The sequence below is a fragment of the Crocodylus siamensis genome, chromosome 2, assembly GCF_052110815.1.
Source record: "Crocodylus siamensis isolate JL-2025a chromosome 2, ASM5211081v1, whole genome shotgun sequence".
NCBI lineage: Eukaryota > Metazoa > Chordata > Crocodylia > Crocodylidae > Crocodylus > Crocodylus siamensis.
Window position 1 is genome coordinate 63,130,320 of NC_143396.1, and position 13,707 is coordinate 63,144,026.

General features: G+C 39.1%; 1 protein-coding gene across 1 annotated transcript in view; it reads right to left on the reverse strand.

Moving 5' to 3' along the window:
* Positions 1-425: 425 nt before the first annotated feature.
* The window catches only part of ASAH1 (N-acylsphingosine amidohydrolase 1), a 33,033-nt gene continuing 19,751 nt past the window's right edge, over positions 426-13,707 (reverse strand). The window contains exons 8-14 of the mRNA XM_090036039.1: positions 12,105-12,249; positions 8,688-8,742; positions 8,244-8,325; positions 6,893-7,024; positions 5,660-5,783; positions 4,948-5,004; positions 426-4,156 (exon numbers count right to left, since the gene is read on the reverse strand). Of these exons, the coding sequence (XP_089892165.1) occupies positions 4,067-4,156; positions 4,948-5,004; positions 5,660-5,783; positions 6,893-7,024; positions 8,244-8,325; positions 8,688-8,742; positions 12,105-12,249 (685 nt within the window). The 3' untranslated portion in view covers positions 426-4,066. The remainder of the gene's footprint in view (positions 4,157-4,947; positions 5,005-5,659; positions 5,784-6,892; positions 7,025-8,243; positions 8,326-8,687; positions 8,743-12,104; positions 12,250-13,707) is intronic.

Sequence of the window (13,707 nt, forward strand, 5' to 3'; positions counted from 1 at the left end):
TAGTTGTATGTCATTTGGTCAAGGGTAGAAGAAAGGAATCTATCCCTTTTTCTTTTCTTCCTCCTCCCTTAGTCTCCCTTCAGTATTATCTGAAGGTGCTCTTATTTTCAAGCCAACAGTCTATTCAAAATAAATCCACTTAGAAATACAATTGCCCTCTTCCTTCTTCAGCATCTGCTACTGCCTCCATGCCTAATTTTACTTAAGCAGAGGGAAGGGACTCTGCTGGCTAAAAGTCCAGAAGGAAGAATTCTTTTCATGGAATAAGATTTCTTTAAAACACCACAATTCCAATGCATCTTGAAAGAATTCTCTTACTAAAAGGTCCTTCCTGAATTTACACATGAAAGTTAACACACAAAGTAATACATCACTCAATTAATTGTTGCAGAGAAGCTTTATAGAAAACACGACAGCAAGCATAGTTTCTCTATAATTTTTTCAGTTTTATTTTCTTAGGTTGGAAATATCGCAAATTCCATGAGTATGCAGGTTCCAGCAGGTTTCAGTTATTTGAAGTTACATAAACAAAAATGCAATTCAGTTAGAATCAGAGACATCATGCAACAAGACTGAGTTATTTTGCATAAGGAATGATCCACGTGTTTGCTACTTAAAGGAGAACAAAAATGCCATTGAAATTTTAGATCACATTCCAGGAAGCATTGTTCCATTTTATGCTACATAACCTTAAGCAATGAAATTCTTATATAATAATCCTGGCTTAGGATGTGGGTTTAGTAGCTTACACTTTAGCTCTTTATGAGAAGTGGTGCAACATTTGTCTACCTTTGAATCTTTTGCCCATTATTAATTACTACATTCAAAGGTGTTATGAAATACAGACGTATTTGGAAATAAGAACTTTGGTCTCTAGTATACTCTTGATATGCTTATATCTTAGTAAAAAAATATTACTCAAATCCATCATTTTGGTGGGGGGGCAGAAATCAGATTAAAAGTTGGTATGGGGTAATGTTGAACTATGTGAATATGCAGGTAAGAATGTTTCCAGTTATTTGCTTGTTAATTTTATAATTAGGCACGCACAGAGGCAGTTAATTCAGTTGACTTGAACAAAAAGGAATAAAAGTAGTACAATGCCACTCTTACCATGTATTCAAGCAGGACATTTCACTATTTGGAGAAGGGACCAGGAGCTAGGAGTCTTGCATCCTATTCCATTACTCAGATTTACTGAAGATCCCATCTCCCCTGAAAAAACCTAGATTTCACTTTGCCCACCTGTACGCCAGTTTCTCTTTACTTTTTTAGATGATTAAGGTTTTAATTACTCACGATTCTCAGGCAAAAAAAAAAATAGTTTTTTTTGGTACAGTAGCAAAACGGAGTGCAACTCATGGAATAAGGGTGTGGACAGAAGTAACTGAAACATTTCAAACACTTCTGGAACATTTCAAAAGACCAGCTGTATAAACATACCCTCTGAAATGTTTCAAAAGCAGCACCTCTTGAAATGGAAGTACTATTTTGAAGCATTTCACTTGCATGGATTCCCTGTGCATACCACATCATCTGTTTTCCACAGACCCCACTATTTCCAGGGCTTCCCACTGCCAGCCATTCCAGCTCTCCTCCTCTTCACTCCACTGAGAAGAGTGGGGTTCAGCAGATTTGGAACTGAAGCGTTAGAATCTCAGAGGTAGTAGAGAGCCCCATCCACCCACTTTCCCCATGAGTCCTCTGCTTATCTCCATTCCAGCACTCTCCAATCTCTCATCCCCATCAAAAGAGGGGTGGAGCACAGCTGCATGTTGCTGCAACCTCTTCTAGCACCTCCTGGATGGAAGTCACAGATCTATATCTTTTTGAAATGCTTCCAAGCTCACTTCACTTGGAAATGTTTCAAAAGTTCTCTCTCCACACCCTCAGTCTACCATTAACAGGTAGCCCACTTAAAAAAAAAGAAAAGAAAAGCTTACTGTCACTCTTCCTTAAGGCATTATTATTTTAAAAACTAATAAAAATTCCACATTAATTTAAAATCAGTGGTATGAGTGGAAACTAAATTTGTCCCCACAGTATATTAGCATTAAAGATATTTCCAGCATTAACCAGCTTAATCAAATTTGTACTCAGCTGTGTGTATTTTTTTTTAAAGGACAAGACCTTCCCTGCAGACTTTCCAGTTTGCTAGTTGGAACAAAAGTAGTTTTTTTTTTGTTTAATTTCTAACTATTGGAGAGAATCCTGAGCTTGTTGCTTTGGATGGTCATTATTCTCAACTTCTCTGAAAAAAAAATCTTAATTACACTGGCATCAAGAATTGCTGACTTCGTAACTGATTTAAAGGTTTGATACTAAAGCAGTTAAAAATTAGTTTTCACGTTACCATGTGTTATTTTAAATGCCTTAAAACAGATATTTTTAGTAAAAGCTTCAGAAGGCAATAAATCATCAAAGGCAGCAGATGATTTAGGTATGCTTTCCTATGAGAATAGTATACTAAAATAATTATGAATTTTATACCAATTTCAGAGAGACATTATAAATACCATCATAAAGATAGGCAAGAGATTTTACAGTGTAAATTAAAAACACAGAAGTTGTTAGTTTAAAATCAAACAGAATACACTTGGTCCTTCATGTTAAGTGTACAGAGCTAGAGATGGAAAGCTAAATCTTAGAGGTGTAATCATTGGGAAACAAACAAAAGAAAAAACCCGAGGCAAGAAATGGCTATTATCATACTCAGAAGAATCCTAGAAAGCAGGCAACCAGCTTAATGAAAATGGATGCTTGGGCACCTTATTTAAGAATCCCAGCTTCCCCGTTATAGGTTGAATTTTGTCCCAAACTTTGCCTTCCTTCTTTCTTGTGTTAATGATTTTATTAAAAAAAAATCAACTTACAGCAGAAACAGTACTAACCTTCCTTCCACTCCCCAAAAACACTACTAATTCTGTCCAACTTCACACACAGTTCAGCCTGATACTTACTGGGCATGTCTACACCTGCTTTCATGCACAGTGGTTTTTGTACATTTAGTTTAGTACCTCTTATCAAAGGTACTAAACTAAATGCGCAGGAACTGGTGCTACTGCATGCATTTTAGGTGATGCTAATGTGCAGCAGACTAATTCTACTGCATATTACCAAGGTTTTTGCCTGCCACACTATTACATAGTAGAATTAGTCTACCACATGTGTGACATCTGGTGTAGATACGCCCACTAATGGGCATTTTATCTGCCAGGAACAAAAATAAAAGTACTGCTACGTACTGTTAACAAAGGGTCCACTTTCACGTGTACTGTGATAGAGTACAAAGTTTTGCAGAAGTTGGTATTTTATGCACAAATGAGTAGGATACAATCATCTTAAGGCAAAAAAGAGATAGTTTTCAAAGACAATTTCCAGATAATGACTTAATGTGATTCATATCTATTAATGCTATGAAAATGCATTAAACCCTGACTTTTTTCTTAAAATGCAAAAAACATGGAAAAGAATCTCCAAAATCCTAACAGCTGCTTCTGACTTGGATCTGCACCAAGCTGCTTCCTAACTGTAAAATAAGTTACTTTATGGATAAGCCGTTTTATACCAAGACATTTTAAAAATGCCTTTAATGCCGGACTCGTAAAATTAATTTTAAGACCCATGTATGTACCCATTTCATAATAAAAACATTTACAAATTAATTTAATCAAAAAATTTCTAGTACTAAGAGGGTACTGTTATTATTCCATTTTTTTTATTAAAAAAAAATTCTTGGTCTAAAACTAAAAGAGTCAAATTTTGAAGTACCAGAAGATTAGTAGAGACCCAGAGGCAACTATTGTATTTAATCTGCAGAAAAAGAAAGTTGGAATGGAAACAAAAGCAGGTTAGTATAGGCTGGTTGTCTGAACCATCAGTTAAGCAGTGGACAAGACCCATCCTGCATTGGATCTCAATCCTTAAGACTTCATGGCCATTTATATAGTTATCAAGCTTCTGAAAATGTCGCAGGTTAGGAAGCCGCTCCAGAAACAGTCAGATCACTTTTCTTGGCAAGCCTCCAGTTCAACAGGCAGAGCTCAATTCCTAGGCTAGGACAGGATCACCATGGACAACAGGGTTCCGGACATTCCCGCAGATAAGTTTCTGTATGGCCACCATCAACTGCCATCAGTGTTGTGTACACTGTCAACTAGCAGAAAGAAAGAAAGCTAATTGTGAGTCACAATTCAGTTGTTTCAGATAGTAGGCAAGGAACTGAGGAAGAGGTCTTGCTGATTACTTTACACTTTATCTTCTAATATTGACAGCGCAGTTTGTTACTGGATTGGTTTTAATATAACAGACTACTTACTACACGCATGTAGCAAGGATAAGAGCAAGAATAAGTGAGTGCAAATGCCTTGAATAATGTATTGATTTTATTAAATAAAACACAGTCTTACACTTAAATTACTTAACCGAGTTTAATTCTAAATTGCATGAGGAAATTTTACAAATATGTTTGTAATTAAGGGACTTTTGGCACACTGCTCCTTACCCCCCCCCCCAAAAACGAAACCAACAAACTCTAATAGTAGAACCAAGGGAATTAAGTAGTTATTCATCAAATGGACACTAGTTTGCAGGGGTCTTCCAACTTTACTATCATTAGTAAAGGGGAGATATTTAAGAGGGATGATGATAAGTATTAAATTTGCTGCAACATCCTTATGCTATCGAGGCCCCTTTGCATTCTCAGATATTTTGGTATATCTAGACTTGATGGTTATTTTCTTTGTTTTCATACTTAATGGATAAGACTTTTTAAAATAGAGATATTGGTTTCAAGCGTTTACTAGATATATGAAGAGATCATGAAAGAACAAAATACAGCATTGGCATAACCTGGTCTGTGACTGAATTTGGTCAGGGTTGGAGAGTGGGGACCACTTTTAAAAAAATATAAAGCAACATTGCGAGACGTGCAAAATAATGCAATACCTTATTGAGGACAGGCTTTGTGGACAGAACATCATAAATGGTTGCTAGGGAGAGATTCTGAAAGAGGAAAGTAGATTTATTGTAAGTTGTCATGGTATAGATATGTACAAGTTATGCAGCAAGCAAATGCTGAGAATAGCCATTTCTTATCTTTGACTACTTAACTAACAAGATTAAAGCAGTAACACAGAATATGTAATCCCCAATACATCTTCAGGATAGAAGGTGTTTGGATGAAAGACTGGCAGGTTACATTTTGCCAGGGAGTGGGACATTTTAGTTTCATAGTGTTTGGTGCTTAGTAAGTGCTATTTTACTGGTGATTATGAAATTCCTAGATACAGTTTAGGAAATATTTGATCCTTTGAAGATGGAGATGATAAAATATCTACCCACTCATACTGCATAAGCAACTATACTTGCATTTAAAAGGCAAAGCAGTGACAGTCTCTGACTAGAACAAGGAAGAACCCTACCACTGAGCCTAAAACACTGAGAGCCAGAGAGCAACAAAGCTCCAGGCTGCCAAGGGGACTTTCTGTTATACAAACATGTTGACAAACTGCATCACAAAGCCTTACTTGTCTGTTACTGTAGCTGTACCAAGACACATGCCTTGAATGGATCTGGCTACTTTAGACTATCACCATAAAGGTGGCTTAAGATCAGCTAATTTCAGCACTGTATAAATAAAGGTACTTAAAAATGTTACCTCTTGCTTTATCTGGTTCAGGCACTGCTTTGCAGGATCTCTACGATTATCCAAGAAAAGTGGAGGCTTCCAGCGATCGTAGTTTGTTTCTACCAAGAACCATGTACCTTGCTTGATGTCCAAGCTCAAAAAGAGATAAAAATTTTTTTTCATTTCCTTCCAAGGGTTTTAAAGCAAGGGTGTCAAAACATACAGCCTGAAGGCCACTTCTAGCCCACAGAGCCACTATCTGACATGCTGGGCTACTGGAAGTTGGACACATGGACACACACTGCAGAATTCAGGGCCCTTGGGCCCCAGTGAACATGGCAGTTGGCAGCAGGAGGGCAAGCAAAGTCCAATATAGCCCTGGTTTCTCTCTGGTTGCTTTGCCCACTACCACAGTGCCATACTGCGGCTAAAGCTGCCAAATACCCGATGCTGAAGCTTAAGTTGCTGCTGCAGTGCGGGGTATGTGGCACCAGCTTCAACTCCAGCACAGGGTATATGGCAGGAGCTGGTGCTGTGCTGCATGCCCCATGCCAGAGTAACAGCTGCCTCTGCTGCTACCATATGCCCCAGACTGGACCTACAGCTGTTGCTGCTGCATGCCTCAAACTGGATTCAGCCTCCAAGGAGCCTTGTGGTCTGGATTTGGTCTAGGACACAAATTTGGTCTCTCTTCACAAATTTGACTCCCTTGCTCATGAAGTATGAAGGCTTTATTTTAATAATACTAGGAGCATGTTCCTTCATATAAGGACACCCTTACATTTAAGATACACCCAAACTTCCTGACTTCCTATTAAGGAAAAGATCCTCCCCAAATTAAGAGATTTACAATGATACAGATTTTTGGGGGGTGGTATAATAGTTGCATAGAATGTATCCACTTCAAATTTAAGACACAGGCAATTTTTAGAAAATATATCTTTTAAAATGTCTTATTAAGAGGAATAAGGTAATCAAAGTATTTGAAGTTTACAAGTAGATAAGCAGCCAGATTAATACACAAAGCTTTAAAACCTTTGCTAATTAAATATTTTTAGACTGAACTAAAAAAAAAATCAAATCAAATCAATTATACTTGAATACAGTAAGTACTGCAACTAAAAATATTTAGGACATCCATTGTGGACTAGAATCAGCTTTTTTTTTGGGGGGGGGGGGGCACAGACTGATCCATAAGAGGATCCATCTTGTTCTTAAGTGCTAGGGGAAAGAATCTTTTGAAACTTTGTCAAGTGTACTTACTCCCATATGTCCAAAGTAGCTGCTCTGGAACGAGTGATCACACAGCCTTGCCCAGGTTTGTTTCCTCCCAGAATGAAGTAGGCTGGAGCCAATAACCTCGTTTTAGCCAGTTTCTCCTTTGCTTCTTCATAACTATACCACCAATAAAAAAAGGGCTGAATTAGCTTATCCAAGTTCTCTATCGACCCAGATACTATGAACAATATTTCCTTGGGTATCACATACAGACCGTCTTACTGGATCAGGTGAAATTTAATGGAATTGTATGACCAAAACAAAGAACAAAACACCCCTAAAAAAACAGGCCATGCATGCTAAAGGAATATATCTCAGTAAAAATTTGCCAGAGGCAAGCAGTTCATGTTTAAAATTTGATCATTAAGAATCATCTGGTGTCTGCTAGACATTTTTAGCTATTGCCAAGATAGAGACAGAAAGTTTTATGACCCACAGTAATACAGTTGCATTCTCTCTAGTGTTTTACTGTAGCAAAGCATTATTTCCACTGGCATCCCAACGTTGTGTGGTATTTTTCTTTTACTGTTACTTGAAGTATTTTAGTAGGATAAACTGCTACATGTTTAGAAGTTGTTAATTTAGTCTCCATTGAAGAATGGCTCTGCTCAAATGAAACACATACCAAACAGGAAGGAAGTGATATCGTTTGCTACACACTGTTAGGAGCCTACTTAATTAGCAGTTTTGTGGATTTTGCAGAAATTGCAAAATCTGGGATTGTCTGCAGAATCAACAACAACAAAAAATGAATAAAAAAATAAAATGATGGCTCCCCAGTGGGAGCTAGCAGTCCTTGGTACTGGCTGGCAGGATGGCATGAAGGGCAGCAGGCAAGAGGCTGCTGCCCCAATCCCTCCTCCCCCTGCTGGGGCCTCTCTGCCAATCAGTGCAGAGGGGTGGGGCCACACAAAGGGCAGCCAGTCATCAAAACGGTGGCTGCCCCCTTGTCCCTCCTCTTCCCACCCCGAGGCCAATCAGCAAAAAGAAGCAGGGCCACACAAAGGGGACCCAGCCACCAAGATGGCGGCCACCCCCTTGTCCCTCCTCCCTGCGGGTCTCTCCGCCAAACAGTGGCGAGGGGTGGGGCTGCCGCAAAATGCCTGTGAAATTGGCTCCGAGTGCCACAAAAAGCCCTCTGTTTCTCCACGATTCATGTAGGTCCCTACATATTGTTTGGCATGTGGAGGAATGTCAAAATAAGCAGATTTAGTGTTTACATTTCTCCAAGGACTCTTTTACAAATGTTAACTAGATGAGGATTTTGTATGTTAATAGCTGCAGCACTACCACAAGTCATATGAAAACAGGCAAAATATCAAGAAAAAATTGTTACCTTGTACTATTTTCTAGAACAGCCCTAGTGAGGAAGCCCATCCACATACCATCTCTCCTACCAAGAATCCATTCAAGGATTCCTGCAAAAAATAAAATAAAATAAAATAATTAGTTACAACAAAGGTGCAAGGATTTTTGTGATATCTTTTACTGGATCAACTGCATGGTTGGGACACACTTAGACAAGCTTTTTAACAGCTTATCTTCATAACCACACAGAGTCTTCAGTTTCTCAGTGGTCAGACCATTGTACTTTTTAATTTTTATTTATTTATTTATTTTTACACACTGGACATAATCCAGAGCCTGAGCTTCCCTGTATTTCCTTTCTTTTATGGCTGTCATCTACCAGCTCTTTATGCATGTATATTTTTAATAAATTAACAGCTGCCCCTAAAGTTTGAACAGGTTGCATATTCTAGAAACAGGTCTAGTTACTCACCAAGGTAGCCCCCATCAATACTGAAACGCTCATTCATTGTAAGAGTGAAAGCTCCCTGAGAAATATAAAGAAAAGTTAACCCTCATGATAAAATAAAGAAAAAGCCAAGCATCACATCAATAAAAAGTTACATTAACAGTGAATTTTCTAGGGAACATGCACCCAATCCTGTAACCTTGTTAATCTTACATACTTTCCAGTGAACACACCTTGAGTCAGATTCTTCCTATTGGGCACCTAATCAGATTCACAGATTTCATAGACATTAAGGGCTGGAAGGGACCTTGGAAGATCATGGAGTCCAGCCCACCGCCCAAAGGGATCCCAGCTAGATAAGCATCTAATTTGCTCTTGAAGGCTTTCCAAAACAGGCAGCCCAGGGCAGATAAATATTAATTTTCTAAATGGCCTGGAGGGCTGCATCCGGCCCCCAGGCCACATTCTGCCCACCTCTTGCACTATGTGCATCCACTGTAGTATTAAAATTACACCTTTAGCCTCCTCCCTACTCCTTCCATCCCACACCCTCCTGTATGCTCAGATTCTCCAGCAGCTCTGTAATGGAATTTACATGTGAAGCTTCCATTCTTTCCAAACTGTAGATTTGTGGATTTATGGTCTTAAGCAAAAAGGAAGTTTGAGAAGGTGCAGGAACTTAGACTGGAGTTGCTTCTGTATTTCCAATGTGCTGTGGTAAATGTAGGGCAAGGTGGTGGTGAGGTAAGTCAGCACTTTGAGAATCTTGGTACCATATTCACTCATACAGAAGACAACCCTGATTATAAGATGACCCCCCAACAATTAGATTCTATATATGGAAAATTTATAAAAGTGTTACAATTTTTCAGGTACAGAATCTAATTATTGGAGGTTTGCCTTGAATTTGTCCCCCTCCCACTGCTACATCAAGCAAAATTAATTGTGGGCGGGGGGGAAGGTAGCCCCTTTGTTTTCTGCTTCCTCCCAACTTTTTCCTTTGGCAGTGCTTTCCCCCTCTCTTTACTGTCAGACCCTGCTCTCCCTGAGTACATGGAAGCAAGAAGAAATTTGAAAACAATAACCTTAGAATTAAACATGGCTGTAGCCACGTAAGCTCCCTCTCAGACTCAGTCTGGAGCTTCAGATACTCCTCAAATCCATGGCAGGCATCCTACATTCAAGCTGCAACCCTGGAAGGTTTGGGGTTCACATGTCCTCTGATCTCACTTTCTTCTAGCCAAAAAGCTGGGGGATAAGCCAGAAGAAAAGCAGTCCCCCCCCCCCTTACCACAAAATTGTCCAGTCAAGTTTCCCACTTTGGGGAAACTCGCAGGGATCAGCCTGCTTGGAGAGCAATGGACAGGCCTCACTCTGGAAGAACTGCTTTGTCCAGACTGCAAGAGAGGCCTCAACCTGGGAGAACCACCTTCTACCTCGTTAATCATGATATCTCCAGGGCAAACTTTTTTAAAGGAAAATGTTCTGTGTTCCAAGTCAAAGCAGCCAAGTCAATTCCAAATCCGTGAGTCATTCAAGAACCATATGTGGCCCTACTACCAGAAAACATCCTTCACCCCGCCTGGGCCTTCAGATGCTTCCAGATCCTTTGGCAGTCATCCGAGGTGCAGGCCCAGCCCCAGAGGCTTGGGGCTCAGATGCCCTGAGGTTTCCTTGCCCTCAGACAAATAGCCATGGGAGCAAGCTAGGGAAGGGTCTGCCATTTCCATAAAATGGGCATAAAGCCAAGATCTTCCCACTGGAAATGAAAGTGGGAGGTTAATTATACATTGTTTCTGCTTGGGTACTACCCCTTGCCAGAAAAACTGCCCCTCACCTGAGAGACTAGGAAAACTGCCTTAGTGGTTATGGTGCATTTTCCCTGCCTGCTATGCATGATATTAGCCCAAAGCCAAAGGCTCATGATTTATCACACAGTCCATTGGACAGGGGCCCCAAATGAGTCAACAGCATTTTAAGCCATGGGGACCCCACAGCTCAGCACTGCTCAGTATGTGTGTGTACTCCAGATTCCCTCCACAAAGGGTTCATGTACTAATTAGGCCCCCAGCTCATGACTGGAAGTGGGTGTTCTTGTCATAAGTCCTGGGATCCTCCAAAAAATTATATGCAAATAAAGGTGCAGGGCAACCTGGTCTGGCTCCAGCTCAAGGAGGGCAGGTCACATTTAATCATATGTGCCAGGCCAAGAGAAGGGGAGACAGAGGCAGCGTTCCCTCTAAGCTGTGCAGTGTGCGCAGCTGTGCAGGCACTCCTGGCAGCATGGCATGAGCATGCCTGTGCACACCACACAACTTAGAGGGAATGCTGGACAGAGGGATTCTGGGTGAACTGTTTGGGGCCGTTTCATGATGTTTGCCAGGCATTAAAGGCTGGTGAAGAAACAAGAAGCATTGGAAATGGGAAAGAAAGGCTTGGCTGTGCGAGTGAAGAGGAAATCAAAATGTATGCAATGTAGTGGCCCACCATGACTTGAAAAAAAGAACTGGTAGTGCAGGGGACTGCAGTTAATGGGTACTACCATGTATCTTATTCAGATGGGCTTCATTAACCTATCCTTGTGGTAGGTTCCTATCAGCATTTTTGTCTAATGTGGGCCACGTGTTTTATAGTCATGCTTAGCATTTAATCAGCTCCATAGTTGGTCTCCATTACTGAGCACATGCTATTTTGGGCAGCAGTTTAATGACAGGCCGTATATTTAGTGAGGTTTCCTTAGATGTGGTTATTCAAAAAAAAAAAAAAATCTTATCCTGTATTCAAGTAAATACAGTACACGTTTATAATGTTGGCATTTAGGATGTAGATAAACGACAGGTCTTAGCTGCTTATAAAAACTAGACAAGTCCACTTAAAATACAAGCCTCTATTTTCCAGGACAGATCAATACTTGAACACTTAAAAGTATTCCCATTCAAACCACTTCTCCTTATAGGAGGAACATGGATCTCATCTTCTGCTTGCCTGAATTAACAGGCAAAATGCACATGTAAAAATACAAATTAAAAAAAGAAAAGTCAGCAGCTACTCCTGTAAATTTTATTGCTTAGCCCTGTTTTTCTTTTAAAAGATTTCTGTCTTTGATAATGTAGGATTACAAGTTTGAGATGACATTTCTTTAGCTGTAAAATTTAGCTCCCAAATTTTCATATTTTATTTGAGCAACTATGTAGTAGCACTGCCAGTCCTTTTTCTTTTGTTTTGTGCATACATACAGTCTCACTGCATCTGGGGAGATTAATGGTGGCAGTTACAGAATTTATGCAGAATTTTGTTATAAGTCATTTGATGGCAGTCTCTGAAGCAGTTTGTTTTTATATGAATATTTAAATGGTCCTTAGAAGAAAGGCAATTTGTGTTATAAAAAGCATATTCCTGGCCAAAAATTTTATTTTAGTATTGCAAGTAAGGAATACTTACTGGTCTGACTCCAGATAACATGCCTATGTACCCTGCAAAATTTGTTGATTTAAATATTGTTTTGTTGTTTCTCTGGAATGCAAGAGCTACCACTAAAGGCTTCAGTAGCTGAGTGATAGTCCAGGAACTATTTTTTATATCCCACCTAGAAGAGAGAGCACAAAAATCTGGTTGTTTGTTTGTTTGTTTTTTTAAACTACAGCTACCTGGCTTATTGCTGAAACTATAAGATACAAACTTCATGACAGTGATCTATATCCTTGTAACAAATGCTCTTAATTCTATGCTCAGAAGTGGCAAAAATTCAAATACAAAACAAAATAAAACATGGAATTAAGATTACTTAATGCACAGATGATTAAGCTTAATTGAGAAACACATTTATGAAATGCAGAGACTGTATGTAGTTGGTTAAAAATGAATACATCTCCTGTTATCCATTGTGGAACAACTTTTTACACAAATCACCTCACCCAGTCTAATACTCCTTGTAATTCCAGGAGCTACTGAAGTTTCAGAAGCATCCATAAATTGTATACCTCTTGGACAAAGAGAAGTCAAATTTCCTCTTTCGGGCCAAGATTAAGTTGCAGGCAGTGGTCTGCCAGCTCATTCAAGATACCACGTACATTTGTATAGTGCTGAACAAGAGAACCCAAAGTGCCACAACATGGTCTACAAAGTTCTTTGGAGGAAGTTATTTTATTAGTCTGGATAAGTTAAAGATGGTGCTGAGACGTGTCAATTAAATGCATTAGAAATAACAAAGAAATAACAAAGAAATTCTAGTAATAATGTCAATACATTTGCTACTGTTAATTTGGGGAAAGTGTCCATAAGAAAGGTTAAGGGTTCAAGCAACCGAGTAATCACATATCCAATGGACAGACACACTTAATATTAAACTGTAAATGCCTACATAGAAACGAGATATTGAAACAAAAGATAGGGAGATCCAGAGTGAAATGTCATTGACAAAAATATACTTATAATTTCAAAGATGTGAATGAATGGAATACCAAAATCCCTGACATGAGACTCCTTGGAAGCAGCACTAAACAATGGAATGCATAGACTATTCAAAGAAAGTTCAAATACAGAGAAAGTGAGACAGAGCCTGCATGGATACAAATACCAGATCTTAGCTGGATAGCTAGCTGGATTCTGCTCGCTCAACAGCTGTAGACTGTGGCTTTTTTAGTGCTTTTATCTGATAGCTGATTGAATCAGTTTTAGACAAAAGCTCCGAAAAGCTCCTCTGAAGCACCTGATCAATACAGACACTGTGAAGTCAGTCAAAGCAATATGCTGCTTTTTCCAGTAAGGCATTTCTTTTTTAAGTATCTGCGAGCAGCCTGTGTGTCTCAGTTATTAGGGCCATATATCTATATGGGTTAAGCTATTTAATAAAAAGAAACAGCCAACAACTTGAAAGTATAGGAACAGACAGTTAACAAAACAAAACAAAAAATCATGTTAGAATGCACCATTGACTCTACTTGCGAAAATAATTATAAAACTCATACTTATTTCATACACAATTCATGGTTCATTGTTTATACAGTTAACTATTTGCATTGTTTTTATAGTTCTTATCAGATAG